General features: G+C 40.3%; 5 protein-coding genes across 5 annotated transcripts in view; 1 reads left to right on the top strand and 4 right to left on the bottom strand.

The window, feature by feature from the left end:
- Positions 1-8,579, top strand: part of LOC110835693 (uncharacterized) — a 41,394-nt gene extending 32,815 nt beyond the window's left edge. The window contains exons 3-7 of the mRNA XM_022076185.2: positions 4,398-4,485; positions 4,846-4,931; positions 5,260-5,367; positions 6,753-6,812; positions 7,341-8,579. Coding sequence (XP_021931877.1) covers positions 4,398-4,485; positions 4,846-4,931; positions 5,260-5,367; positions 6,753-6,812; positions 7,341-7,427 — 429 coding nt within the window. The 3' untranslated portion in view covers positions 7,428-8,579. The remainder of the gene's footprint in view (positions 1-4,397; positions 4,486-4,845; positions 4,932-5,259; positions 5,368-6,752; positions 6,813-7,340) is intronic.
- Positions 1-9,734, bottom strand: part of Rap1 (RAS oncogene family member Rap1) — a 59,891-nt gene extending 50,157 nt beyond the window's left edge. The window contains exon 1 of the mRNA XM_022076183.2: positions 9,593-9,734. The gene's annotated coding sequence lies outside the window, so the exon portion shown is untranslated. The remainder of the gene's footprint in view (positions 1-9,592) is intronic.
- Positions 9,735-11,297: 1,563 nt separating this feature from the next.
- Hsdl2 (Hydroxysteroid dehydrogenase like 2) lies at positions 11,298-17,181 on the bottom strand. Its single transcript, XM_022076186.2, has 8 exons — positions 17,075-17,181; positions 16,431-16,594; positions 15,222-15,435; positions 14,060-14,265; positions 13,441-13,638; positions 13,135-13,320; positions 12,781-12,909; positions 11,298-11,880 (listed from the first exon to the last, which is right to left on the bottom strand). The coding sequence occupies exons 1-8, from the start codon at positions 17,086-17,088 to the stop codon at positions 11,768-11,770; spliced, it is 1,224 nt and encodes a 407-aa protein (XP_021931878.2). The 5' UTR covers positions 17,089-17,181; the 3' UTR covers positions 11,298-11,767.
- A 914-nt stretch (positions 17,182-18,095) lies between these two features.
- Positions 18,096-26,503, bottom strand: LOC110835687 (N-acetylglucosamine-6-sulfatase). Its single transcript, XM_022076170.2, has 9 exons — positions 26,362-26,503; positions 25,167-25,226; positions 24,676-24,879; positions 23,994-24,146; positions 21,093-21,266; positions 20,252-20,453; positions 19,112-19,434; positions 18,851-18,988; positions 18,096-18,521 (listed from the first exon to the last, which is right to left on the bottom strand). Exons 1-9 carry the CDS (start codon positions 26,485-26,487, stop codon positions 18,348-18,350), a joined length of 1,554 nt encoding a protein of 517 aa, XP_021931862.1. The 5' UTR covers positions 26,488-26,503; the 3' UTR covers positions 18,096-18,347.
- LOC147872854 (uncharacterized) lies at positions 26,288-27,346 on the bottom strand. The gene is made up of 2 exons (XM_087354525.1): positions 27,216-27,346; positions 26,288-26,605 (listed from the first exon to the last, which is right to left on the bottom strand). The coding sequence occupies exons 1-2, from the start codon at positions 27,284-27,286 to the stop codon at positions 26,512-26,514; spliced, it is 165 nt and encodes a 54-aa protein (XP_087210651.1). The 5' UTR covers positions 27,287-27,346; the 3' UTR covers positions 26,288-26,511.
- Between the last annotated feature and the right edge of the window lie 259 nt (positions 27,347-27,605).

Genomic DNA, 27,605 nt, shown 5'->3' with positions numbered 1-27,605 from the left:
TGCAGCAGACACGTGAAACAATAATAAACTAGAGACATCTGCATGAGTCCCCGGAGCTAAGTGGCGTCGTAAGCGCTTACGTAAAAGACGATCCACGTTTCCTTTGAAATGAACATGTCAAGGGGGACTCTGACATCTGTCCTGGACTCCGTAGAGTTTCTAAGACGGAAACAAAAGAAAAGGCTCTCTGTTCGACGCAGAAGAAAAGGAATCCGCAGAGGGGAGAGCGGAGGTTTCAGCACCTACGTCGATGCGCTTTTGTCGATCCACTTTCCTCGTGAACAAAAGATAAGAACGTTTCGCCTTTCTGCTGGGATAATTCACGATGCAAAGCTGCACGGATTACAAATTTCCACTCCCTCCGCAGTCCTTCTGTGACTCTGCATTCCTCCCCATACATCGAGATCTTTGACTTGCATCCAGTCCTCCTCCGCTTGTTCCGTTCTTGCATCGCAAAAGACTGAGGATTTCTCTTTCTTGCCGACAGTCTCGAAGAATTTGCAATTTCTTAAAATCTCGTTTATGTCGCTCTCTGCTTCGTCTCTGTTCTGAAGACGCAGTTTCTGTTATTAAAAACTGCTCCCACCTGCTCTGGCTCCGATATCAGCTGACCTCTCGAGACCTGAACTTGCTCGCGTACGCACAAACGGGCGTCAGGATTTCAATTTGTGCGAGCGAGTTGCAAGTTAAAAAGAGGACTGAAATACACACCCGCGCCTTCTGCTTCCTGCAGGGATTTCATTTTCTTCGTTTATGTACTTAACTTCTGCTACTTTTTATTCCCATTCGACAGCGTAGGGCGTCTGCTATGCCCGCTTGTTCCTTGCGGAAATATTCTTCGCATTCATCGTCGGTCGTCATTACATACAAATACTGGGGGGGGGGGGGGGGGGGGGGGGATCTAGGCCAGCAAAGTTAAAGAACCAATAACCAACTACTTGTTCCAATATCACCTCTTCCCGCATCGTGAAGAAGATGTTTCGGCGGAAAAAATCCTTTCAAAATGTCTGCTGATTGCGTGAACGCAGTCTGAGTGAAATATTTCTATCGCCCTGTGAATTCCCATAGAAACACGACAAAGAATAAGTTTCTTCTGCGGGAACTCAGTTCAGTCTGCAGAAGAGCGCGGACTTGAATATACGGGTGACAAATATTTGATTATCGGTCCAATTTTATGTTTATTCAGTCTTAACTTGTGGAGCGCAAAGCTTCGACACTTGCGAACGCAGAAATCAGCAGACCGACGGAATTTAAAGCATAAATGCGTTGGTAAGGCAGACTATAAAATAACAGGATGACGTGGTACAAACGCGATTTACGGATGATGGAAGAGGGAATTCCAAAGGCGATTTTGATCACAAAAATAAAGAAAAACGCCCCAAGGGAAGACGCGATCAAGACAAGAAGAAGGAATAAAGAAAAATGTCGCTGATAAAGAAGGGAGGAACTGAGGACGAGGAGAGTAGAAGAAGCAACGGAAAGAGTGAGCCAGACGAAGAGGCTGACGACGTGGAGGATCTGGCCCACGCCGAAATGAATTCCGAAGCAAAAAGCGGAATGTTCCGAATTGAATTGTGCGCAGTTTCGTGTACAAAATGGCTGTTCGAAAGATGAACTGAATGGATTACTTCGAGCGACGGACTGCAAGCAAAGCAGTGATTTGCTCCCATTTACAGTTTAACGACGCTATCAGTGACTTGTTCCGCGAAGTGTCGAGTGATGAGATAACGGACGATAAACAAAATTATAGGAAAGGAAGGAAGGAAGCGATGTGTTCTTTTATTTGTGTGGACGGACTGAGGAAAACCACAAAAATTTCAGTCGGGATATCCGATCTTCGTGTAGAGATATAAACCCAGGACCTGCCGAATAGGAATCGAGAGTGCTAACCACTGTCGCCATTTCGAATGCAGAGAAGCACAGAAGGTGGATTCAGGCCCACAGAGCGGGAGTTCCCCGTCCGCTGTGCAGCAGTTTTGTACCCCCCACCCCACCCCCACCCCACTTGAACACTCGCTTGGGGCGTAAACTGAGTGAAATATATCCCGTGGTGCCTTGCGGGAGATGAATGTCGCAATGCGAGCGTGCGTACGCCTTCGTTAGCATCAGAGTGCAAAATCCCATAATTGTAAATAGACTACCAGCACAGCAGACCGCCTCCTGTCACCAGAGCAGGAGGAACAGAAACTTCGTCGTGACGCAGCGCGTCAGCGATCGCCCTGCGTTTGCCTTCCTGGAAATCGGTTTCGGGAGAGAAATAGCCGATCGCGAACTTTGCTTTGCGTACTCCGCTGAAGTTACTTAGTCATTTGTTGTGCTCCACACTCAAAGAAACGCCTGTTACAAAAATTTAATCTCGACTCGACTGTTTGTTCATTGCAAATTCAATCCGTCGCCTGGAAACGGGCCCTCCCCTCCCCTTCCCTTCATAATCTCCCGTCACGACGACTTTTCACCGACGCAAAGGAAACTTCGAGTTATCTTCCTTCTCAGTTTCCCCGCTCCCATACAAAGCGTCTTTCGCAGCAATTTTCCGAGATTTTCTTCGGAACACCAACTCCAACTGCACGTGACTGCAAGCAGTTCACCGTTCCACGAGACGGAGATGGGCGAGGCATATAGCACGAGTGGGGAAACAAGAAACGTTTATACAATTTTCGTTGATAAACGAGAAGGGATCTCAAAGGAAGGGGATATGGCGTCAGATGGAACTGGTTCAGAAAAGCCCGCGACTGCAGTGGACACGGCGATGAAATTTCTCGTGTTCCATAAGAGACGGGAATTTCAAGGCCCCGCTGTTGAGCGACTGTTTGCTTTTCAGGGACGCATTCCTTCATTCATTTAGCATGAAAATGCTACACAGGGTTCGTATACGTTCTACGCGAGTGGTGATGTTTTCTTTGCGGTACGGACTGAATTATTGAATATTCAGACGAGCCTCGGCTTCAAAATGCTGAAGAAATCATGACAGATGAGATCAGCTGTCACGTGATGCCTCTGGGATAAAAAAGGAAGTGCCTGTGGGTACAATTTTAATCAGAAAATACGAAGCGAATAAGGCCGCTTATTATACTAGGCGTAGACAGGCAGAAAACAGTATTAAAGTTTTATTTAAATAAACGAACTGACTTCGGAGGGTCCGTTTGCATTTGTGGGTGGAAACAGCGATTTGATTAAGGAAGAGGCGATTACTGGGGCGACTGTCAACTGCTTCGTATCAGTGGATTCGGCTTCAGCGATTTGATAGGAGGGGCCGAAAGTTGGCACTCTCAAGCCACGCTTAAGAAAAATGAAAAGCACCAACTTCCATACAGGCACCACCGAAAACGATGGTCAATTTGAAAGAGAAACCACCGGTATGGGGTATATGTCGAATCAAGTGGGCCGAGGCGGGCCCGTCTTAAAAACCCCTGCCACCTGCAGCCCGCCGAGTCGCCTACTCACGAAAATCCCGCTGGATCGAAGGGAAATCCTCAAGGAACTCTTTTTTGCGCTGCTGGGATTGTGTTCCCCTGTGCACAGTTATCGGAATGCAGACTGGCAAATTTCCAGATGTGTCGAATCGACCGTGGAATCAATCGATTTACTCCACGTAATGCTTTCCAGGGGTGAACGAAATGGTTTACGATAACTGGTCCATTCAGGCGTCTCTCCGTCTCAGCAAACGTCTTGCTTCTTGCTCGAGAGGCGTTTGTCCAATGAGAAACTTTAGAGCAACGCTGTAAGTCCCAAAACCCTAATCTTCGGCATTTTCCGCACGTTCGAGTGAAATCTACACCAGTGTAAATAAATCCATTCGGAGCTGGTTGCCTTTCAGCTTCGTGCTTATACTAAGTGCAGACATGACCCGAAACTTTCACGGCGACTGAGTATGAGTTCTTCTCGGGTCACTTCCTGTCATTATTCGTAGGCGTGACGAGCGATCGCCTTGGAAACACGACGAGGGGTTAAGCCCCACAGAAACGGCATACCGAGGCTGCCTGTGACAGCTGTGTCGGCAATACAGCAGGCTGCCGTACTTACTATTAATTACTGCCATTCGCAGAACTTTCAGAAGTTTCGCGAGCAAAACCTCCGGTTACAACGCCTTTAATTATCGACTCCACGGGACGTCGGATGACTCAATGTGTCCACGGGACGGCAAATACGGTTCAGACCCTCGGAAAATGGACGACCCTTCTCTGCGCACTGATAGATCAACCCTGGGACCTCCACGATCACTTTCCCTGCGTTTAAGGTGGCCGGAGCGTGAAGCTGTCGTTACGTCATGCCCTGTGTGCACTTTGTGGTTATATGACGATCACGCACGGTGGCTCAACAACGTGTAACTTCACGGTAATGGATATTCATGAGTTGATTTCGTATAACGGCAGTTCATTCTTTGCTCTGGTCCACAGAACGTCTCCATCCTCGTGGTGCTACTGTACAGCTGGCGAGTCGGCCTCAACGTCAAGAAGTACGCGGACCTGCAGGACGTCTATTACGGTAGGTAAAACAGCTGATTTTGAAATTTCCTGACTGTGAGAGTTAAGTTTAATGTTATCCTCCCTTCTACGTCTGGCGCTGCCAAGTGCCCCCCATTCTCCTGCGTTCCACACAAGCTCGCCTCCGGACGACACAAGAAACGTCGTCCTTCAATGTCCAATATACGACGACACAAGAAGAGAGGAGAGCAATGTGTGCCAAAGCCATTTCCCCGCATTCCTTCGGAGGGGACACAATTCACGAGCGGGCGCCGTTCTGACCACAACGGCTTGAGAAGCGTCGCATTGTTTTATTCAGAAATAAATGCGTTTGAACGTGCAGACGCAGAGAAGTCTCATCGTCGCCTTCCTCTCTTTTCAGGGGTGCAGATCTCCTACCTGGCCATCATCGGGGCCCAGCTGTTCATGATCGCTCTCAGCATCACCCTGCTCTTCGGAATCTTCAAGGTAAGGCCACACACGGCAGAAGTACATCAGATTAAGAAGGCTTTTACCTGATGACCATAAGTTTCTATTTAACAGGCGTGAAAGAAAGCTAGAAGCCAAACAACATATCAAGCCTGGCGTAGGGACGCTTATAATTCTGTCACTTTCCCAGTGTGTATATAATTTTCAGACGTTTTAGAGGTGCTTACTTCCTCCATCATTCATTCACTGCCAATCTAGCTTATTTACGGGCACCGTGCTAGCCGAGGTTCAACCCGGGCCCGCAGAATGTGAGTGGGGTTCAACTTCCGATTTGTTTATTGAAACCGCGGTCTTTCGTGTGTTTCAGGAGAACTCGGGTCTTGTGGCCCCTTGGATTATCGGCTTCATAACATTCATGGCTCTGGAGGCAGTTGCCATGGTGTATTCCAACGTTCTGAGGGATCACGTGAACAGGGTACGTGCAATGTCGCCCTCTGCATCTTTTAGACACGTCACAGCTCCTCTTCTCTGGAGCCACTCGACCACGAGCTTCGTCTCCTCGACCATCCAAGTTCCCGATTAACGCCGCTTCTCGTCTACCGGGTTGTGACGCCATGTTGCTCCATACGTGGTGACCGACGTTTCGAAAGGAAAACGCATTCGATGTTTTCCCTTGTAGTACTGCGACGACATGCCGTCATTTCTTGTGATCACAGACTATCAAATATTAATTTTCCCGCTTCACGCAATTTTTCTAAAGTAATAAAGAAATGAATGAGGCAACCAAAACGGCGTGCGTGCGTGTGCAGATTTGGTCAGGATACTTGACCTGGGAGACAAGAGCGTGACGGAAGGAAAAATTTAAACCGCGCCTCAAAGAAACGGAATAAGATGATGCGGAGTGGATTAATCTGGCGCAGGAACAGGGTCCTGTGGAAAGCTTTTGTGCACTCGTTAATGAACATTCGGGATGCGTTTTCCGAAGACAGGGAGATTTAGCCCTCTTTTGCACTCCCCATAATGAAGCGAAGACAGTGGCGGGTCTCGGCCTTGCTGCACCCAACGAATGATTTTCATTGGCTGTCTACGTCTTCAGCACTCTGGCTAACAAGGCTGGAAGAGCTTCTGGATTTACGGCGCTTGAACGCAACAGATTGGTCCCAGGTCTCGACTTTGAAGAGCCTCTTCCTCCTTCGGGCTTTGCGACCAAAATTTCGAATGCATTTCTCGTGTCCAACCATCGCATCGGCCCCCGATGTGATCGTCCATTGCCTGTTGTTACAAAACACGACGTCCAGTGTCTGGAATCAGCTCATTCTGAAGACTCGCATTCAGCGGGTGCTCCCTTCACTTCGCCTGAAGACGAGGGCGCATCCAGTCCTCGAAAAGTTGTGCGTTTCACAGCATCAGACGATGGGCAAGATCAAAAAGGCCCTGTCCCGAGTTAATTCGATCTAGAGTACACAGTCACGCCTCATCCATTTCATTATTACGCCGCCGTCTGCGAACCATTTCACCAGCACTTTGTTACGCACTGTGAAATCCATCGTTCGATTTGCCCTACATTTGTTGGACGCCGAATTCCTCGTTTCTTGAAGCCCACGGCGACCACTACATTGAAACGCAGACGTCATTAGCGTGAAAGCAGTACAAACCAGCTCAAAGTATGTCTAGGAAGACAGAATGCAATAATGCGAGTGTTGAATTATTTAATTAGCCACTTCTTTGTGATAATAAGTTTCAGTAATATCACCCATACACGAAATTAAGCCCCATTTTCCGTCTAACCAAATTCCAAGAGGGTCTGTACCCGTGTCGTGTCTATAAATGTACTAATTACACTGTTCTCTGTCTTTTCAGCAATTCGACGCACTTTGCAAAGCGGAAGTTGCGTTTTACATATCGAGAGTTATTCTGAACGTAAGTAAACACGTGTTCACTGCTCACGCACGCGCAGGAATATCAAAGTTTTTTTTAAAAAATAGCAATCCATTCAGTTGCAGAAAGTATTCTAAAAGAGGTCATCCATTGGAATGTCGGAAAATGTTCGTGCATCGAAATTTATTCCTGGAATGAGTCTTTGGTGCTGAATTTTAATGTCTGGCTTGGACACGTGATCTCGACAACTGTTCTTTCAAAATGGCCGCGAAGCTCTCAAATTGCAGCATCCCCGAAGACAGCCATCTTTACCGCCCCTCACGATGAGCAGATGTGCTCAAAACACGTAGGGGAAATATAAGAACACGAAATTTAATGCACTAACGTCAGTACAATTAATACCCTAAACGTCCCTTCCCTAGAATGCAGATGTGGTCATTCAGCAAATTCACTGGAGTATCTAGCGACTGTTCAGTCTGAATGTTATCCGCTATTAAATATTTCGCTGTTTTGTCCTTTCAAAAATTTCATTAAGAACAATGCATTTTAATTCCAGCAACAATTTTGCAGGTGGGGGCCATATACGGAGTTATGCAGTTCTACAACATCCTGAGGGCCGGAATTTCATGGAAAGGACCCGAAATCATCGAACTCTGATACCAGAAGGCGGAAAATAGTGACTTTGATGACGACGATGATGCTGGTGGTGGTGGCGAAGAGCCCTGGCCATTCCTCGTGACGCAGATCAGTGCATCACCAAATATACAAGTTCTTCCGAATAGTGCCAAAGCAGCGAAGACAAAGATTTTGGCTTAAGTGCTTTTAAGATTCGCTGTTGTTTGGTGCTTTCTTTTGGAAACACTTATTATACTTCCAACAAGTTCAAAATGGGGCAAACCTTGCGTAAAGTTAAAGTAAGAGGTGCCGACTGGCCTGGAAATGTCACAAACACGCGAGAAACAGTTTTACGTCATAATATCTGAATCGAAGTAACAAAACAATATTGGCCTTCCTGATTCATGCCAGTGTACGCCTGTCATATGAAATTAAGTGTGAATTATGATTCAACCCTGAATTAGGTAATAACCGATGTAAAAATATTTATAGGTAACAAATAATCAATAAGGCTACTGTAAATTCGCTCCACGGAGCGAAGTCCTTCTTGAGAAACTGACAGTAACTCAAGTGGTCATCCATTTGAAAAAAATTGGTAGGGAAAGTCTAACGACTCGAAGCAAAACATATTTTAACTGTGAACACCAGATGCAATGTTCCGAATTTTCCTTTTTCATTTCTTCGCGGACCATAATTAACAACTGATTTCGTTATGTATTCATTCACGTAGCTTTTTATGATTTATTTAAGGACGCTGTCGGCAGTTTAGACCACATAATTCAAATGATAAGGTGATTAACGAATAATGAATTGAAAAATATGCCAACGGAACTAATGTCCTGGCAATTTCCGCGACAAATCGAGGAAAACCTCGAAAATCTGACACGATATCCGGTCACCGGGCCGTGATCTGAATATGAAGCTGGAATGCTAATTACTCGCCCATGTTCGGATTTGTCCTGGTTTGAAACTGCGTACAAAAGGAGAATTCATGAGAAGACAAACACTTCCACACTTGTCCCGTAATAATGATCCAGCGAAGTGTATTTTGCGCCATTAATCATCTTAAAGTGCACAAAGCCTCGCAAATGAATTGCGAACATTTAGATGATATCAGCATGAAGAAAGATTCCAATTAACAGATTTTTCACTGTGTAATGTAACTACTTATTAAAACTCTCTCTTCCAACAGAAGTCACATGCATAAATTTCTCGTGAATCAGAACTACTGAACTTGCACATTCTTCAAAATCTGTTTTCCTCTCGCAGGTCCTTTTCTGGCATTCCTAATTACTGTCGCTATGTTCTCCGTATTTCAATATCTGAGAGAGACACAGACTGTGGAAATATTGGGCTGGAATAAAATATGTTTGACATTGAACCTACGTAATGATTCAAATTGTTCAAAAGTCAGCACATGAAGTATTCAATTCAGAACAATACTTAAAAAAAAGAAGATTAAATCTCAACTAATCCTTGACCATTAACTGGCGACGAGCAATTTGTAAGACCACAGCACACACAATATCTTTTCTTCACAGAACGTGGCTTGCGATGTTCTGCTGTTATTGGTATCAGCAAAGTAAAAATCAAAGCTGTCCAACTACGCACAATTAGCAGAGTGGCAAAACACAAAATTGATACAGTTGTCCGCGTCGACAATTATAACTCGATGACACTAAAAATACCACAATTGTGAGCCACCTAGTACAAGTAATGAAAACATGGAACGCATAACTCAAATTTGTCATTGGGTTGTGCGCCAGTCCATTTACATAACGAGTATTATAATTATTCTCAGTTTTTATTAAAATCCACTGCATGTTTTGGCCACTTAAAAAACCACCTGAAGATGACCCTATTAAGGTTGAAACAGGATGAACGTACAAAGTTTGGCACACTGTGACTGACAAACACATACAGGAATACTTGAAAACAAACCCTCCTAACTAAATGTCCATCACACCAGTAAAGGGCTAACTGGACAGAAAGGTTAAGTTCACACAAACTATCCAGAATCCTATATTGGGGGATCTACAGTAAACGACGAAAGCTTAGCTTTCATAGTAATTCAAAAAATATAAAATGGAGAGGATTTCCAAATTGAGCTTTACCTAAACCCCGCATCAATTACAGTTTTCTGGCACAGTTCTATGCGATTATCATAACCGGCCTGAAATGATAAGACTGCCGATGCTATGGCCTACCTGATTTTCTGCGAGTGCTCAGCCCATCGGTCCTCAACCACAAACAATTCGGCCGAAAGTGTTGGTTCCTTGTCCGAAGACTGCCTTAGATGGACACTGCTGTTTCGATTGGAAAGTCGCGGCACTGGACACACCACAATATTACAAACACGTTGACAGTCGCTGCAGTTGGCATACACGTAAACAAACCACAGCACATCACCTTGCCAGCCAATGAATTCACTCCCGTAATTACATACTGACAACCTGCGATTATTCGACTCCAGAATTCTTTCATGTTTCACCGCTTATGATATAAGTACTTGGCTACATTTCTTAATTAACAGCAAAGTCCTACAAATTAGAGGCTGCGTTTAAAATTTCCAGGTTCGAGGTTATGCACAAATGTTACGTGATGTAGCACGCACGTTCAGTACTCTCTGTTGATGGAGACAGCAAGGACCTCTATCTGAAACGTCGGGAAACTTCTACCAGACTACACGCAACAACCCACAGGGCAGCCACCTTCTGTAAGCGGATAATTTTCACATTTACCAAATAAACCAGTCCCAGTTTATATTATTACAGGATAATTCAAGTCGATATTATAATTTTAAATTATGAAGCTGCTACAAAAATACAGTGAATACTTTGTTCTTACAAAGAACAGAATTACTAAAGTACCAGGAACTACTTTCTGTTCAACTAACAAACCAAAGTGAACTAGCTTCTGGAATGTTCTCACTATACCTATTTTTTCTGAATTTATACGAAATCTAAGTACTTGCAAGTCGTCCACTTAATGTAACTTACAACACTGAATTATGTTTTACCAACAGCCATGTAAAGCACGCAAGCTAACACCACTTACCCTTGTGACTCTTTATAACATAAAATTGTGAGGAAATTCCTGAAAAGAGGGAGAAAATGAACAAAACCACACAGACTACTGCAAAATGCAAGAGCAGCAACACTTTAATGTCTTCAAGCCACTATTAATTTAAATTTGAAGTTTGCATTGCGACTAATGCGCCCTGGTACGTTAGGAACAGATTCATGAGGATTTGGTAATTTCATTATTTGCCGACCGCATCAGAGCATCGAGAACTTCGACTCAAAGGTAGCTGCTGCGGGGGAACCCCTTAGTTCTGCAAGGCACTTGTGCCAACCATGAATGAGGATGTGTGCTTCTCCGCAGTTGAAAGGCAAATGCAGAGTATAATTCACGAGGGGCATGGCCCGCCCTCCACAGTCATGGAGGCCTTCAGCTGACGTGTTTCCTCCACAAGCAGCAGTGGCCATCTGTCAAAGCGATCTCCACCACTCCTCGGTACAAACCCCAGACAGCCAAAATCCCTTTCACAAAGGACAAGTTGCCTGATGGGGTAACCCCTACCAGCAGTAAACGACGCTTTCAGCCATGACAAAATCCCCATTACCATAAACATCTTTGTTTTAAGGCACTGTTCACCATTTCTAGCAACGCCCTTCATACTCAGGAATGGTGTACCCAAGCAAGGGAAGACATATTCCTCAGGACTGCACACTTCGGTCGGTCGCGCGGCTTACTCGTCGCCCTGATGATGGAGACAGCAAGGACCTCTGGAAAGATGGTAAACTTCTACAAGACTACACGGCGCAACAAGCCACAAGACTCATTGCCGTGAAAACCTGAAATCCTACTAAATCATGTTAATATTTAGGGCTCAAATTGAATAAGTCAGTATTTAAACCTGGAATAAAAATAATATTTTTATTAACTTCTCCTCATTAACCTTTATTATACAAGAAGAGGAAATTGAAACCCCCAAATTACTGGGCTACCAGCGGGGTCAACAGGTTAGCAGAATGGCTGGTTAGGTGGATCATGCATAAGCCATGATCTCGAGCGATAAAGGTTTGTGTAGGTGTGAAAGAACGGTCATCGCTCAACGTACAATTACAGTCTTTCATTATTTCTCCCATTATAATAAAAAATTACAGAAAAATAAAATGTCTGAAGATTATGGTCCTTGCACTAGATGACGGTAAGTGACAAGACAACACCAAAACTTCAGCTCAACACCATATCAGTGTCGCAGAATGGTGTTTTCAAGACACAAAGTAAACAAGGGGGACCACGTTCTTCTTTCTTCCCTTGACAAGAAATGAGACTGCGTTCGTTTTCCCGGCGACCTCGGTTAAATGGCGGCATTATTACAGTTTTGATTTCAGAATCCCCATTAGTTTCTCCAACTTCATGGCCTTTTGCAGGTTGCCACTGATTTTCAGCTTCCCCGTCATGAATGCTCCTGCTGGCTTCAGTTTTCCTGTGTCAAACAAAACAAACTTGAATTCAAAAACTTAAACTCTAAAATCGTTATATAAAAATTAAACCGCTCTTCAATAAGTACATTTGTCATATTTACCTCCCCTATAATATGACCTCAAAGAAAGATTATCCTTTTCCTAGTGATACATTTTGAGGAAAGTCTTAATGCATATTTTTCTGGGGGATCTTGCACCCAATTGCTTTCATTGCCCAATACTGGCTTTAGAAATGCTCTTTCTGCTGTGTCCTGCAATTATTGTTCACTGGGATATCTGATATCTGGGCCATAAGAATCCAATCAACATCCTTACCTATTATATCCTTGAGATCCATTTTAATATTATCCTTCCATCTATGCCTAGTTCTTCCAAGTGGTCACTTCCCTTCCATGCTTTCCCAACAAAACTTTTGTGCAAGTTTCATTGGTCTCATGCCCTACCCACCTCATCCCACATTTGATAATCCTAACAATATTTGGCGAAGTGCATAAATCGTACGGCTCCTCATTATGCAGTTTTCTCCGGCCTCCTTTCACTTAATTCTCATTAGGCCTAAACATTCTCCAAAGCACCCGGCACTCTGAGCTCTTCCATCAACACGAGACCAATTTAATGAATTTAATACAAAATATATATAAAACAAAGTTTCAAATGCAACGTTCCATCCACGGTAAAGCTTCAGACCAAAAATTTTAAGATTATCTGAAATTACCGTATCTACCTCCAAGTCTACGTGACGTCACAATGCAGAAGAACAAAAGCATCAACTTCACTGCCACAAGAACCTCAAATCCCATAAAAATTTGGGATCTCGCACGTCACTTGTACGAAGTCACAAAACACAAAAATTACTCCGTATATTAAGAAACGCATAAACATGGAGCACAGTAATTATGTACCAGAAAACATGTCAAAGAAGTCCTTGGTTTCCATGGTGAGTACCGCATCAGCGGCCGATGAAGGCTTCCCTCGGCCGGCCGAACCTTTGCCCGTCTTGAGGTCGACGTACCAGTCGCCAGACTCGGAACCTAACGGCAAGTTTGACTCCAATTAACAGGGTGCTATATTACCTACTGCTACGACACGAATGCATTAGTGATCCAATTAGTGCAAATTAAAAATGCGGAAGTTTTGTTTCAAGAGTTCCATAAGAAACATTTCATTACTCAAAGGGTTCCACAGTAGTAAAGTATGAGAATCATTTCCTTAAAAGTTTAAGTGGCTACTAAAAATGAGGATTTAAAATTACCAACCTTTCACAGCAAAATGAAATACCGCATTGGTTTTTGACACCAATTCAGAGCTTAGATTAGCTTGAATCTTCTCAAATATAGAAGCTATCTGGTCTCCTGCAGCGCTCCCACTGCTCTGCTGCGCAATCTTCATCGTATGCGGACCCGTCTCCAGAAAGAAATCGAGCATAAGGGCTTCTTTAGAGGCTGAAAGAAGTAATGTTCAGCTAACAAGGCAAATGGTCCACTTTTCATGTTTTATGACTTTCCTGTGTCTTTTACTTTTCCCCAACTGCTCAAATTGCCAAAAATACTTCAATGGCTTACAAGGATCCACAGCGTATTGGTTCATATCTGTTATTCCTTCTTCTTTGAGAATGTCTTCATCTACAGCGAAATTCCCCGTGTAAGCTCTTGAGTCCCGGCAAATGATGGCGTACGCAGCATCAGCTACGATCTCTGGTTTCCGCGATACAGATCCCGCATCCTTGCCACTAAGCATTTCAATGGCTGCTGTATAAATTGCTGCAAACGTACAGATAAATATTTTTAAAATTCAAGTACGAAAGCTAGTAAATTGAGCTACTGCTTATGTCCTGTGTCTATGTAAGCTAAAATTTCACAAAATGTAAATGCAAACGAACTTATACCTGATTAAACCTCTACAACACGGCCTGTTATCAAAGATTTTGAACAAAACGTAAAATTCAGGTTCTGGCAGTCACGAGTATCAATATACTAGGATACTGAAACAACCTACAAGGCCGTCATCTTCGACAGACAAAATTAACATCGGGTAATGAACGCCCACAGCGACTGTCAGAACACAACTCACACAAAGTCTTGCGTAGCTTTTGATGATGGGAAGGTAAGTGGAGAAACATGGGGAGCCACCCCTTTCAGCAGCAAGCAGTTCAAATTAACAAGATTCTTCTTTATATTTTACCTGTCCTAGGCCACAGAGCATTCACAGCAATTCCGTCATCCCTGAACTCCTCCGCCATGCCAAGAACGCACATGGACATTCCATATTTAGCCATGGTGTAAGCCACGTGATTCTTAAACCAGATTGGAACCATATTCAAGGGCGGACTCAAGTTCAGGATGTGTGGGTTTCTGCTTTTCTGCAGGTAGGGAATGCAAACTTTTGACCTGAAATGTAATATGTACAGACAGTCCCAAAAAGATACACACACATCCAATGAATGAAATAATTTTACATGTATAAATCATGGGAAATGATATTGCAGTGCCATCTGTTAAGTGTAGAACACACTACATTCCCATTACAAACCTAACGTACAGAGATTGAAAATAAGGTAATTTACATAATGTGTATGTACCTTTTTAAGACATCCTGTATTAGTTCACTATTTAGAGCGAAATTAAGGGACTTGGGAGGTCATGACATTGGATCTCCAAGGGCACACCAAATGTTGCATTCAAGAAGAGGGGCTGCATCTTGTTGGCATTCAGCAGTGGCAAGCAACAAGTAAATTTTGTTTTTAGATGAATAATCATGGGCCTTGCCAATTGGCATACACAACGCAGTGACAATGTCAATTATTTTTCTGGCAATCACCTACTGCTTGGTACTGGACTGCGCGCACTTTATTCTCTTTCGAATATCACAATCTGAACATTTGCAGTTGCATTTGGTACGAGTTCCACGTGAAAGTTTTGAAACACCAATTCTAATTAGTACACACAATCATTGAAATAAAGAAAATTATGGTTCGCTTCAGCACGAGTCCTGCCTTTGAGGGAACAAAACCAACTCAGAAAAGCAATTTTCCTTCAGATCACGCAGACATTCTGGCAGTTAATGGAAGGTTTCAAAAACCACACATAAACAAATAAAATATTACAGATAAATGGAATTACGATGTTGTTTTCAAGCATCTGACTTTTGTTGCGCAAAGTCTACAAGTTCTGTACTAAACAGTGAAGCAAACACACTCAACTACCACGTACTGTGACTCAACGCTTCAACACCGGGGCCAGCAGGAAAATTTTCAGGCTCCTTCGTATCATTTCACCAAACCCATATTTTTCAAGTGAAGCAAGAAAACGCAGAATCGTCTCATATGTTAATAAATCACACTCACGCAAGGAATGTGCCTCGAGTATTGATCTGATGCATGAGGTCGTATCTCTTCATCTCAGTATCTAGGGTACCTGTCAGTGAGATGGCACTAGCATTGTTCACGAGGATGTCAATGCCTCCAAATTTCTTTACAGCCTCCTCAACAGCCGATGTCACTTGCTTCTCATCTCGGACATCTACCACACAAGGCAGGCATCTGCCTCCTGCAGCCTCGACTGAAATAGATATATCAATATTCCACACCCTTTCCACTTTTTGCAAGAAAACACAAGATACAAGGTAACCAGAAACAGAAATATCCTACTTATAAACAATGATTGAGAACATAAAAAGAAAAAAATATATTTTCACTTCAAAAGTACCAGTACCATAGTTTGGAGCACTGATGATAATGAGATCAATTCAGACAGCATTCTATTACTTATTTACACTACTGCAGTATATTTGGTTAATCTGCATGCTTGTATAGATTTCTAGATTGTGACATGCCAAATAATGTATCATCTTGCGTAGTATTTTCACCCAAACAACTTTTTCTGAAAAAACATGTTAAAAACTGGCATGTACATATCTAATTTACAGGTGCAGTATACATAATTCTAAAAATTAATTTCCTGGCAAAGACCATATTTAGGCCACAACTAATTATACAAACACATTTTAAGAAGCTTCTAACTAGAAAACATGCCACATGGCAGAATATAAGAAGTGGTCTGTATGTATTTATTTTGTGTTCTCACTCCAGATGTGACCTTACATGATGAAAGCACAATTTAGAACATCTCTCAATCCCAATCAGAACTGCAGTAAGGCATAGCAATTCCATAACCTACAAAATTTCAAAATCTCAAGAAAGATATCTGCATACAAAGTTTCATAAGCATTCTATGACATACAACATGCTTTCCATGCTATAAGATTTGGCTGTTTGTTTCTTGGTATATTTAATGACACTTCAGCAAAATACGTTTTATAGGGTTAAGTTGGAGAAAAATTATGAATGATGAATTAAGAAGGATGTTGGCCTATTTTAAAACACCATCCAATCATCTAATTGAAAAGAATATGAAAATATTCATTTATGTTTACTGGTTTCTGGGTCTACATTCTAACCTGGGACCTGAAGAATGCAGAAACAGTAGTGCCAACCATTACACTGTGGCATTAAACGCGTTGTATGCGCAATTTTTGGATTCCAATCTAGGTTTACCTTCTTGGGCTGCAGTATATATGGTTCCTGGCAACTTTGGATGTGGTTCAGCAGTTTTGGCTGCGATAACAACATTGGCCCCATCTTTGGCAACTTTCAAAGCAATTGCTTTCCCAATACCTCGGCTGGCTCCAGTGATGAAAACAGTATGACCAGCTAACTTCCTTCAGAAACAAAAAACATGATCTGCTTATACCCATCACACAATATGCATGATATACATAGAAGATAATCTCTTATTACTTACGTGAAGATTTAAAAATTAAAGAAGTCCTGCATATATTTATTAATATGGATGCTGGAAAACGTTACAACACACAATAATACCTAAGGAAGCATCGTAAAATAAATATACCCCACCTAAATTAACAGCATTTCGAAAAAATATGTACTGCCCTAAACTCTACTAATTTTAATATTAGAAACATAAAATACCGCAGGGCTCATAACCTGATAATACATTGGTAACATTCTTTCACTTCGAAAAGTACGTTCCTTGATTAACTTTACTGTGGCATGTGTTTCCTGTTATTATAGAAATATTACTTCAACATTTTAATAAGTCTGTCTTTCAAGTATGCACAGCAACTATAACAAAGAAGATAATTATAACACTACTTTAATCAAACCATTAGTTTCGTTACCCTGTATTAATCATTGCACTATTTTACATGTACGTCTTCTTTCTTTCAGTTTCTTAACTGAAGTAGCCTACTCACCATTACGTACCTACAAAATCTGTGTCAAGTACCAAGGTCCAAGTACAAAGTTTCATCAAAGCGGACTTTGTTTTATGTACTCTCTGCAACAAAAATCGAAATCATAAGTGATTTATGCGATATATTTCCAGCCAGTCCAAACACAAATATGTCCGCCTAATATAAAAAAGAACGTATTCGGCATATTCTCACGTACAGTACTGAAAAATGTACATTTTTTGTGAAAAAAATACACGCAAACTTTTCTGAACCAGACATGGTAGTTACTGGTTCTCTCCTCTGAAAATGCAGCATTATGACGTCCATTGGTTTCCAGAATACAGAGAATTCACATTGAGACAATATTTGAATGATTTTTAGTCTACTTGCATAGGTTGTAAGATGTACATTATACTGACAAAATGCAGCCCTGATTAGTTTTTTGCTGTTAACATATCTGTTGAATAGTTAATAATATAAAAGAAATAACAGTAAATTCTCTAAAATGCCATTTATAATTTAAAGCATATAAGCACTGTCTAAACAGAAAATTACTTAGTGTTACAGGATGTATGTTGGTCTAATTTTACATATTTTATTGTTATATAAAAATGTGAGGAATTTTTATCTAGTAAAACATTATTCACTTTTGTGCCTCGAAGAATTTCCTTCTCTTTCAGCATTGTCAAAAGTTTCATCCAAACAAATATCTGGCAGCTGAACCAAGGTACAGCCTTTCCACAAATTACTATGACATGGATTGTCATGAAAGTAATTGTGAACATGTTGCAATGTATATGCTGGGGCGTGCTGCTGACCGCTCACCCCCACCCAGTGTTGAGGTTGAGAACGAGGAGAATGAGTAGGAGCTATACCTCTGCTCCCCCCCAATGCCTTCCTGCTTAGCTTAACTTGACTTTACATTACTTCATATTGCTGTCTGTAGGTTATGATAAATATAATGTGATAAATCATCTAAAAAACTTTATTTCTGTTGTTGAAAGTCAGCAAAAGTGAAGAGAGGAAGTGGTATTACATTCTCTTGCAATATTCACATGTGATTGAGTGTAATACAGTAGAACCAACTCAATACTACACTACAGCTTACCAGTGGCAGATGAGCAATGGAACTGGATACAAAGGGTAAAGGCCAGGCACTGCAAAACATGTGTATAATTATAATTATGGTCAAACTGTCCTATAAACCATATCAGAATCACTAAGGTGAATTCTGGACATTTAAATCATGGTACATGTGACATGTAAGTCCACTGCAAAACTTAAGGTGATCCAGCCATGTAATATACTTGTTTTCTATAATGGAGCTCAAGTAAGGTGCCAAGTTGTTCAGTTGGTAAGGATCAACATTCAGGTCGTAAGCTTCTGTGAAGTTCTGTAACAGTAACACAACAAACTACAGTAATTCAGCACAAAAATGTAAAGTTATTTTAAAAAATCAGTTATGTAATCTAAGCGACTTAAAAAGGATGAAATACTGTGAAGTACACATAACTGGATTAATTTTTGTGCAGAATACGTCATACGTAAGAGCCAGTAATTTAGATGGCATATGAGGCACATTCATCATAAAAACTACAACAAATATTTAAAGACCAAAAGTAAAGAAATATACTAAAAAATAAATGTGAAGATAACAACAATCTTTGCTAGACCAAAGTTTTTTAGACTCTTATGTGGAACGCTTGGTTATTGCAGGCTCACCTCTGAATCTCTAAATTTGCAGAATATAAAGTCATATGAAAAATTGTGATTAGATATGAGATCTTCAAGATGACGCACACATGTGTAACTGTTGTTTTTTGAGTCTTGACATTTACACATCTGCTCTGGAACACAGGTCTGAAAAACAAATAAATCTGTAAAACAATATGATACTTCAACAATACGATCAACCAAAGTGTAGTGAGAACCCAAAAATTAGATGTAAAGGGCCTAGGGCACAAAAGAACTTAAAATACTTACCGATAAGGTATCACTATAATCAGATGGGCAATCAGATGAAATAGTCTTCATACTCCCTTCCCCATGGTATTCTATCAAAAACTTTCTATCTATTTTTGTTCCATTATTTGCATTTTGTTGTAGTAATGGGAAAAAAGGAAGTCCATCCATCCACGCTGGTGGTTCTAATCCTGCCATTGCCAGGAATGTTGGTGCAAAGTCAATGTTGAGTACTGGACGAACATCCTTCTGCTTGCGTGGTAAACCTGGGCCTCGCATCATCAATGGGATGCGGATATCCATTTCATATGGCTGACGCTTATCCCACGGCAGTCCAAACTGACCTAAAGCCCAGTTAAAGTAGGATTACTTAAATTATTCATTGTTAGGTTTCACATGTTTAACAGAAGCGAATATTCAGGTGTACACCACATACTGAAAAGAATCTGTGAAATAACTAACTAAAATAATAATTTATTAAATAAAATGACTGAATCATTTACAATAAATATCATTTAATAAAATTCCCCAGCACAGAAACCTCAGTCTAGCCTATCTGGAATCTGGGCCAACATTCAAACCTAGAACTTCAAAAATGTGAAAAATGAGTACTAGTCACTACATACATTTGGTACCAAAGCGACAGGAAGAAAGTATTATAGATGAATGCTGGAGAAGCAATTAATGATGTGGACTGGTTCCAGCTGGATGGACACCATCACCGATAACTTACATTCCTAAATTATGCCCTTATCAACAGCACTTATAATAATAATAAACACTTATATTACCCTAGTCCTTCACTATGTAACCATAACCAACAATATATAACAATTATTGACAATGCTTCTGTGTAACGGTCATATAAAACAGAGCTCTGGTCTAAGACCCCCACTCCTCCAAACAGACCCATCCCTTTATCCTTCAAACACATGATGTAGATCAATAACTGTATTCAGATCTATTAATAATGCTCAATTCTACCTCTGCTGCAAATGGGGAGAAAACAACAACGCACACACACGCCACCTACAGCCTCAACCCATCACTGCCAGCCAGCAAACTACAAACACACGATGTATGTCAATTTCTATTTTAAAAATTATAGCACCCCTCCAAATACCACTTACTAAAATATATAGAACAGAAGACATTTCTTACCGACATGATATCCGTGATCAGAAGTTACAATTAAATATGTGTTATCAAGCAGTCCCAAAGAGTAAAGTTCAATAACAATAGATTCTACCAGGTCATCTACAGATAACAGAGTTTCCCATCTTTGTCTGTAAACTCTGTCTAATTCAGGCAACATGGAGTCAGGAAGTGGCGATGGTGACATCCGTAGTAACCAATGCTTATCCTGGAAGTCAATGAAGTGTGTCAATAATATTACTATTGACAGATTTTCCAATTTAACATGGTGCATGTGAACAGTCACAACAAAATATATTTTACAAACATGGTTATACATAAAACACCATTTGATGCACTTACATAAATTATTATAATCCCCCCTTCCGCAGCTAAGTTTCCTATCCTAACGTGATAAATTTTGTTATTATAACATTCAATTTTAAAAAAAATAGTAAATGAAACTGAATTCCTGTGGTTTTGAATATCAAACTGAGGAAAATGTTAAATGAATAATTTTTTTACAGAACATAGAAAATGTGTACTATATGATTGAAAATATTAATATGTAGAATTTTAATTGCAAATCCTTGTGTTTATGTGAAGACCATGTTTCCAAACGGCATATATTCAAATCCGTCTGGAACACAGTTCAGAAAACAATCATGGACTTTCAATGCAGAGGGGCTGATGATGACAAAACTTGGCTTCATTCATGGCAGAACTGCAGTGCAACATAAAATAAATTAACAGATATATTATATCTGACAAAAGATGAAGCACCTTAACTACAGAATCTTCTTGCTAAATATAGTTTTAAGCATATATACACCTCCATTACCATCAATAAACATTAAATGTCACACACCTTAAAGACAGGTATATTAAAATTTGGTGTTCTCATGGCGGTCACATTCTTATAGCTGTCTTTATATTCAGGAGCTGGAGTAAATGGTGCATGTGGTGCTGGTGGAGCCAGCACCATTAAAAAATTCTTCTCCTTTACATGTCGCTGATGAAGAAATTCCAGGCCATACATTTTCTTTAACAGAAAACACTGGTTGTTTCACTTCTGAATGAGCATCATGTGTCTATCATGGTTATATTATATTCGACAGCATATCATATGATATCTACAAATACATGGAGTTACTAGGTAAAGCATCTATGAAGCAGTCTTGCGTGTGATGGTTAGCACAACTTGATGGCAGGAACACACGACTCTTCCCCTTCCTTAATATCGTTAGGACAACTGAATCACGATGGATGAAATGGTCTGGCTATACAGCAAACAGGAGGACCCAAAATTATGTAGAAAATTTCAGTACTAAAATTGGAAGGTGTGGATTGAATTCATCTGGCTAAGGATAGGGTGGGCTGCAAACATTGATCTTGGTCTTCTGGGTTGTAATGTCATGTGGATTTGTAGCTAGATATCAAGGTTTGAGAGGAATATTCAGGAATGAACAGTTTCTATAAGGAATAATGAAGAACTGATACAGCAATGAAAATAATACATCATCACACCAAATTATAAAAAAGGAAAATAAAACATATTTTCTAATATTTGTTTTGTATAGCTGATGGTGCTTGGTAAGAAGGGCTAGAGTAAAATGGAATTTGAATTAACTTAGACCTTTTAGTGAGAATGAATACACAGTGTCAGAAACCTGAAAACCAGTCTTCATTTTCACCACTACAGAAAAATCAAACATAATGTAATTTGTACCCATGTATGCCCTTCTTACCAAGCACCCAAGATATGTATGCAATGGTGTCGTGTGAATTTTGCGCAGGTCAGTATTTTACTGCTGCATTTCCAATTCACTTCTTTTTAAATGCTCTAAGCTGTCCCATAATAAAAGCCCAAAATACAAATGGGGCGGCTGAAACTAAGAATCTTAAATCATGTACTTACTCACGCTGATGATACTATTATATTAAATAAATATATAAATTGCATAAAGAACAACAAATCTCTAAAAAAAATCACTGAATATAAAACATCGCAGTTCTTTCTAAAATTAAGAAATACTCATTTTACTGAGGGAAGAACAACATAAGAATGAAATGTGAAAGAAATTATTTTAACTGATGAGAGACAAAGTAAGTGAGAAATAGGGATGCAACTCAATAAATGTCTTCATTAATATGGCTTGTCTAGAACTGACCTATTAGTAGCTTAACCCAGTAGTGGGTCATCGTCGCCTCCTTTCAGAGGTTTCCTAGTCTTTGAAGCGTGCATTTATGAGTAGTGAGTGACTAGCCCACTGACTCTGCACAATTTCTACTCACTCCTGATTTAACTGCAGGGGTTATGAAATCAAGCAGTTTACAATAAGCTGGACATGTTACATGGAGGAGAGAAACAAGATTTTTGCACTAATTATCTGTTGGAAGATTGTACATCATCAAAATTTACCTTAGGGAATTAGGTTGCAAGGACTAACTAACTAACTAGATGGCTTACCGAACCCGAAGGTTCATCACCGAATTAACCAAAGCCCTCCACCGGACCCTGTCCTGGGCCAACAAAATCCAGTTTCCTTCAACTCCTATCTCCCATAGATCCCGCCTGAGATTATCCTCCCATCTACGTCTAGGTCTCCCCAGCGGTCTCTTCCCTTCAGGTTTCCCAACCAGTACCCGGTGCACACCTCTTGTCCCATCCATGCGCGCTACATGTCCCGCCCATCTCACTCTTCTCGACTTAATCACCCTCACAATACTGGGGGAGCAGTACAGATTTTTAAGCTCGTCATTGTGCAGTTTTCTCCACGCCCCATCGTCTTCCCTCTTAGGCCCAAATATCCTCCTCAACACCCGATTCTCAAACACCTGCAATCTGTGTTCCTCCCTCTGAGTGAGAGACCATGTTTCGCACCCATACAAAACAACAGGCAATATTATTGTTTTGTATACTTTAATTTTCAGGTTCTTAGAAATCAGACGGGAAGACAAAATATTTTGGACTGAGAAGTAGCAAGCATTTCCGGAATTTAGTCTCCTCCTAACTTCCTCACAAGTATCATTTTGATTTGTTATTGTTGTTCCCAAATATTTGAACTTTGTAACCCTTTCAAAGGATTTATTAGCCACCCTAAGATAATTTTGCCCGCCTGTCTTCTGATGACGAGATACTAACATGTACTTAGTTTTTTCTGAATTTACTTCCAGCCCCACTTGTCTACCAGCCTCTAGTAAAACTTCTGCGTTCCTCTTTATTGTATTTATATCGTCCCCCAATAAATTAACATCATCAGCATATGCCAATAGCTGATGTGTCCCATTCAATTGCAAACCCTCCTGCCTACCTTGGACCTTCCTGATGGCGTATTCTAGCGCAAAGTTAAAGAGCAAGGGAGACAAAGCATCTCCTTGTTTTAGACCGTTCTTGATGAGGAATGTCTCAGATACATATTTACCTACTCGAATTTTGCTGCAGGTTTCATTTAAGCACATTTTTATTAGACCCACTAGCTTCTTTGGTATACCAAATTCAATAAGAATATTATATAGCACTTCTCTCTTCACAGAGTCATAGGCTTTTTTGAAATCTATAAATAACTGATGTACAGTCCCAAGTTGCAAGGACATATTCATAAACTAAAAATAAAGCCAGATCTACTGGGTCACTTCTGGACAAGAAAGCTGCTAAAAATGCCATCTGCTTACCAAATAAAAGAAGACAAATTGGGGCTAGGTTAGAATACCCATCAGCATAAGCTTGGCCATGATTTTTGTTACAGAGTAAGAATTGATACTTAACTATAAGATTAGTGAAGTAGTCATCACTGTGAAATACTGATGTTCCATTCACTGAAAGAGTATAATTGTAGTAGCGGGAGTTCCCGACGAGGCCTATCCACCAGTCCCAGCCAGGAGGAACATGAGCTACGCCGCCAGTTTTCTTGTACCCATACTCACAGAGAAAAAAACAAAACAAAACATACATGTGACAACAAACATTAGCAAATATCTTTCTTCTAAATGAACATAACACATCTGTAACAATGAATATAACAGGGGTTCTCAACCTACAGCCCACATACATATTTTGCAATATCATGTCGTGTATGATGGAAAATAATTACCTGATATGAGAAAACTACATTGTCAGTATTTTGCACTAACTACCTCTGTGAACAACTTTTAAGATTACATCATCTTCACTTCAGAATATTGCATTCAAATATCAGTCAAAATGAAGTAAAACTATTGTATTTCAAACTGAAAGTCTTGGCATTCATCATGTAGCTCTTTATTACAACATACAAAACTTTCATGCGCCTGCACGAGGTAACCATAGCCTAAATGTACTGGTTTGGGACCAGTCCATCCTTCCTAGATCTGAAAATCTCAGCTGTAGGCTACAGTGCATTGTGTATAATTAATCCTTTGGGAGGTTAATTTTTGAGGAAGGAACTGAATTCAGATTAATTTTAGCTTACTTGGTTGAGGTATTTTCCAGCATAGAATGTGGTGTAGCCCGCTTGATGGAGTATAGCAGGCCAAGTCTGCGGCTCAACACGCTGCTGCCAGTGAGGACCACTGCAGCCACCACTCACAGAGTTGTTGAGTGTGAGATGATTGTGTTGGTACTGCCCACTAAATATTGATGCCCGACTGGGACAACAAATTGGGGTTGTCACGAACTGTGAGAAATTTACCATTTCCTGGATTATTTTATATTTCTGAAATCTGTGCCCTTTTACAAGGTTTCCCGAATATTATCATGAAACAACTGCTGGATGTAACAAGCACTTCAGAAGAACCAACAGAACTGGTTATTTGGTGAGAACCAGCCACCATTACATCCCAATGCACACAATACTCAGAACACGGTCACAAGGTGGTGATTTTAAATTAATTTTATATGAAGACAGCCTATGAGGAACAGTCAGTCTGTTTAACACTACATGACAAGGGCAATCATACTCACTGCATTGGTAAAAGTTACTCCCATATTTGCAATGATGTTCTGTGTTTTCACCATAGGAGTCTGGAATACAAAATTATGGTACACTAACACTTTTTCTGAGTGTGGACAAATGCATAAACACACTCATATGAGTTTCAGACAATCTGACACAATTACAGCACAGAGTAATAAGGAATTATTTATGTAACACTCCCTATCCCCATATTTAATGCAACAAATATCTACAACTCCACTAACATGCAGCACTGCAGAAAATTAAAACTATCAGAACTAGTTTATGAGGAAGACGAATGGAAACAAGCATACTCGAAGTATTCTTCATGGTCAGATTAAGTCTCTTAAAATTTTGAGCAGCTTATACAATGAATGAGGAAGACTACAGTTTCTGATATGCACCCAGTAATATTGTATATGTGCAAAATTAGGTTAATCTTACCTTTGTAGTTGCACCTTTAAAAACAACACAAAACATGCTCTTAAAATGGACAGACAGCTTGACTGGGAAAGTAAGGTAAGATATTTATCTATTTAAGGTTTACGATATTTAACACAGTCACTGACTATATAGTATTTAATTATGGGATGACTGGTGAATTATGAACTGGAAAGGGCATGGAAGGAAGGAACTGTGGCCTAATTAAAGGAATTAAGAAGAGCATGAGACACCTAAGTCAGAATAGCTCATCTCTGGGCCAAGAATTGACTCTAGGAGTTCCTGAATATAAATCACAACAGCTAACCACTCAACAACAATGTTCAGTTACAAGTTGTTAACTGCAACAAGTACTTCATGAAGAACATACAGGCACTCCTCAATTTATGTGACAATTGTGCTACAAAGAAAAGTCACACAGAGCAAAGTGCATAAATCGAAACAGGAAATCCCATCTACCGTTGCATTCCTCCTCTTCCAACCATATAACACTGTACTCCCCCCCATGTCATTTGATCGGCCGGGAAATAATTCACATTAATGACTGTGTTATTCATTGAAAAGCATCTAAATCAGGCGAGAACATTAAAATGAAATTGCATATTTTGAAACTGCATTTTATAAGGAATACCTGAGATGTGTATGTGCAATTTGCAATTATAATGGATGGGAAAATAAGAGAATGTACTTTTACCAAATATATTTATTACAGAATAACTACATAATTCGTTATTTCTTTCTGATTCTCACAAATGCACTTACGAGTCCTCCTAATATAAGATCTTGATCATCAGCTATGATGAGAACAATGTTGGTCTGACTGCAAGATCCAGGTACCATCCATGTCAACATTATAGTAAAGGATGATAGCAGTAATAACTTCTCCATTGCTCACAAGAGTTCAATCCCACCTTACTGTGTGACTGGAGGCATTATTTCCAAACCAGTGCACTCTTTGGCAATATGCACTCCTAGAGCGAAAAGAGAAAAACTCTTCACCAGTGACCTGTAAATTAAACAAAATTACAGATAACTGCTGTATAATCCTAGGTCAACAGCTGCATGCTGTTAACTTCTGTGTACCACTCTGTATGATGAAAAATAATTACCTGATACTACAAAACATATTGTTGACCCCTTAAAGCATAAGTCTGTACCAAATGCTACACATTATGTCCACAGCGTGAATACATAGGTTTTCATAAATGTCTCAGAACAAATCATTAATTTTCTTGAACAGTATAATCAACTCACATTATTAGAGATGTACAGTACTTCCTTTGAGGTAAGAACTGAACTAAACTCTGGGATTCAAAATGATGATGTCAGTATGGTTGGAGAAGTCTGATTCGTTTATTCACTAAATTCAAAATTCATTCAACATAAATAATACATTTTTATTTAAAAAAACTTTTTGATAATTTAGTGTCTGCCGTCCAACCTAAACCCAGAAGATGGAGGCGATCCGTTACTCCGAAATGCTGGAAAGCACCTAAAGTACTACACGTCGTAGCAATCCACAAGATCATAATCCATATGTTCATCACAGCTATCCAGAGTAAAAGTACATATGAATAAACTTACAAGAATAAGAAATAACTACAAGTATAACATACCACTTGAATGGATCAAAATACAAACTCTTCACAAAAGCTGCTGCTTCACTGAACCGCCCTCCTACTGCCATTTCTACCTTCGTAGCCTGATTTGAACTTATGCATACCAAAGGAAAAAGAAAAATTATCTTCTCTCAATTGCACAGATATTTTAGTAAATTGTAATAAAATTCAAGGACTGAGTTTTTCCTAAGAAAGTATAAGGTAAAATGTTAATGAGAAAATACGGTAAATAGCTTTTGAGCGAAATAAATGTAATGGAAGTGGCGAATATGATATTTTTTTGAAAAAAATTTATACATGGACATAGGTAAATTTTTCTGACACGGTGACGCATTGCTACAATGAAAATATAACCTCCACATATAATTATAGACATCGGCAACCACG

Source organism: Zootermopsis nevadensis, unplaced genomic scaffold, assembly GCF_977971745.1.
Source record: "Zootermopsis nevadensis isolate Lab colony 2312 unplaced genomic scaffold, Znev_1.0 Znev_ptg000023l, whole genome shotgun sequence".
Taxonomy (NCBI): Eukaryota; Metazoa; Arthropoda; class Insecta; order Blattodea; family Termopsidae; genus Zootermopsis; species Zootermopsis nevadensis.
The sequence above is the reverse complement of the archived record's forward strand: the minus strand, read 5'-3'. Positions and strand labels throughout refer to the sequence as shown.

What these genes read in the sequence shown, in the direction of transcription:
- Hsdl2 (XM_022076186.2), bottom strand. An exon ending in ATATACTGCAGCCCAAGAAG is followed by an intron (nt 15,436 to 16,430) that starts GTAAACCTAGAT and finishes TATCTATTTCAG; the next exon opens with TCGAGGCTGCAGGAGGCAGA. An exon ending in CCAATACGCTGTGGATCCTT is followed by an intron (nt 13,321 to 13,440) that starts GTAAGCCATTGA and finishes TACTTCTTTCAG; the next exon opens with CCTCTAAAGAAGCCCTTATG.
- LOC147872854 (XM_087354525.1), bottom strand. Translation starts at nt 27,286, where the DNA reads ATGGCAGTAGGAGGGCGGTTCAGTGAAGCAGCAGCTTTTGTGAAGAGT. An exon ending in TATTTTGATCCATTCAAGTG is followed by an intron (nt 26,606 to 27,215) that starts GTATGTTATACT and finishes TTTAATTTACAG; the next exon opens with GTCACTGGTGAAGAGTTTTT.
- LOC110835687 (XM_022076170.2), bottom strand. Translation starts at nt 26,487, where the DNA reads ATGGAGAAGTTATTACTGCTATCATCCTTTACTATAATGTTGACATGG. An exon ending in ATCTTATATTAGGAGGACTC is followed by an intron (nt 25,227 to 26,361) that starts GTAAGTGCATTT and finishes TTTGTATTCCAG; the next exon opens with ACTCCTATGGTGAAAACACA. An exon ending in TTAATATACCTGTCTTTAAG is followed by an intron (nt 20,454 to 21,092) that starts GTGTGTGACATT and finishes ATTGACTTCCAG; the next exon opens with GATAAGCATTGGTTACTACG.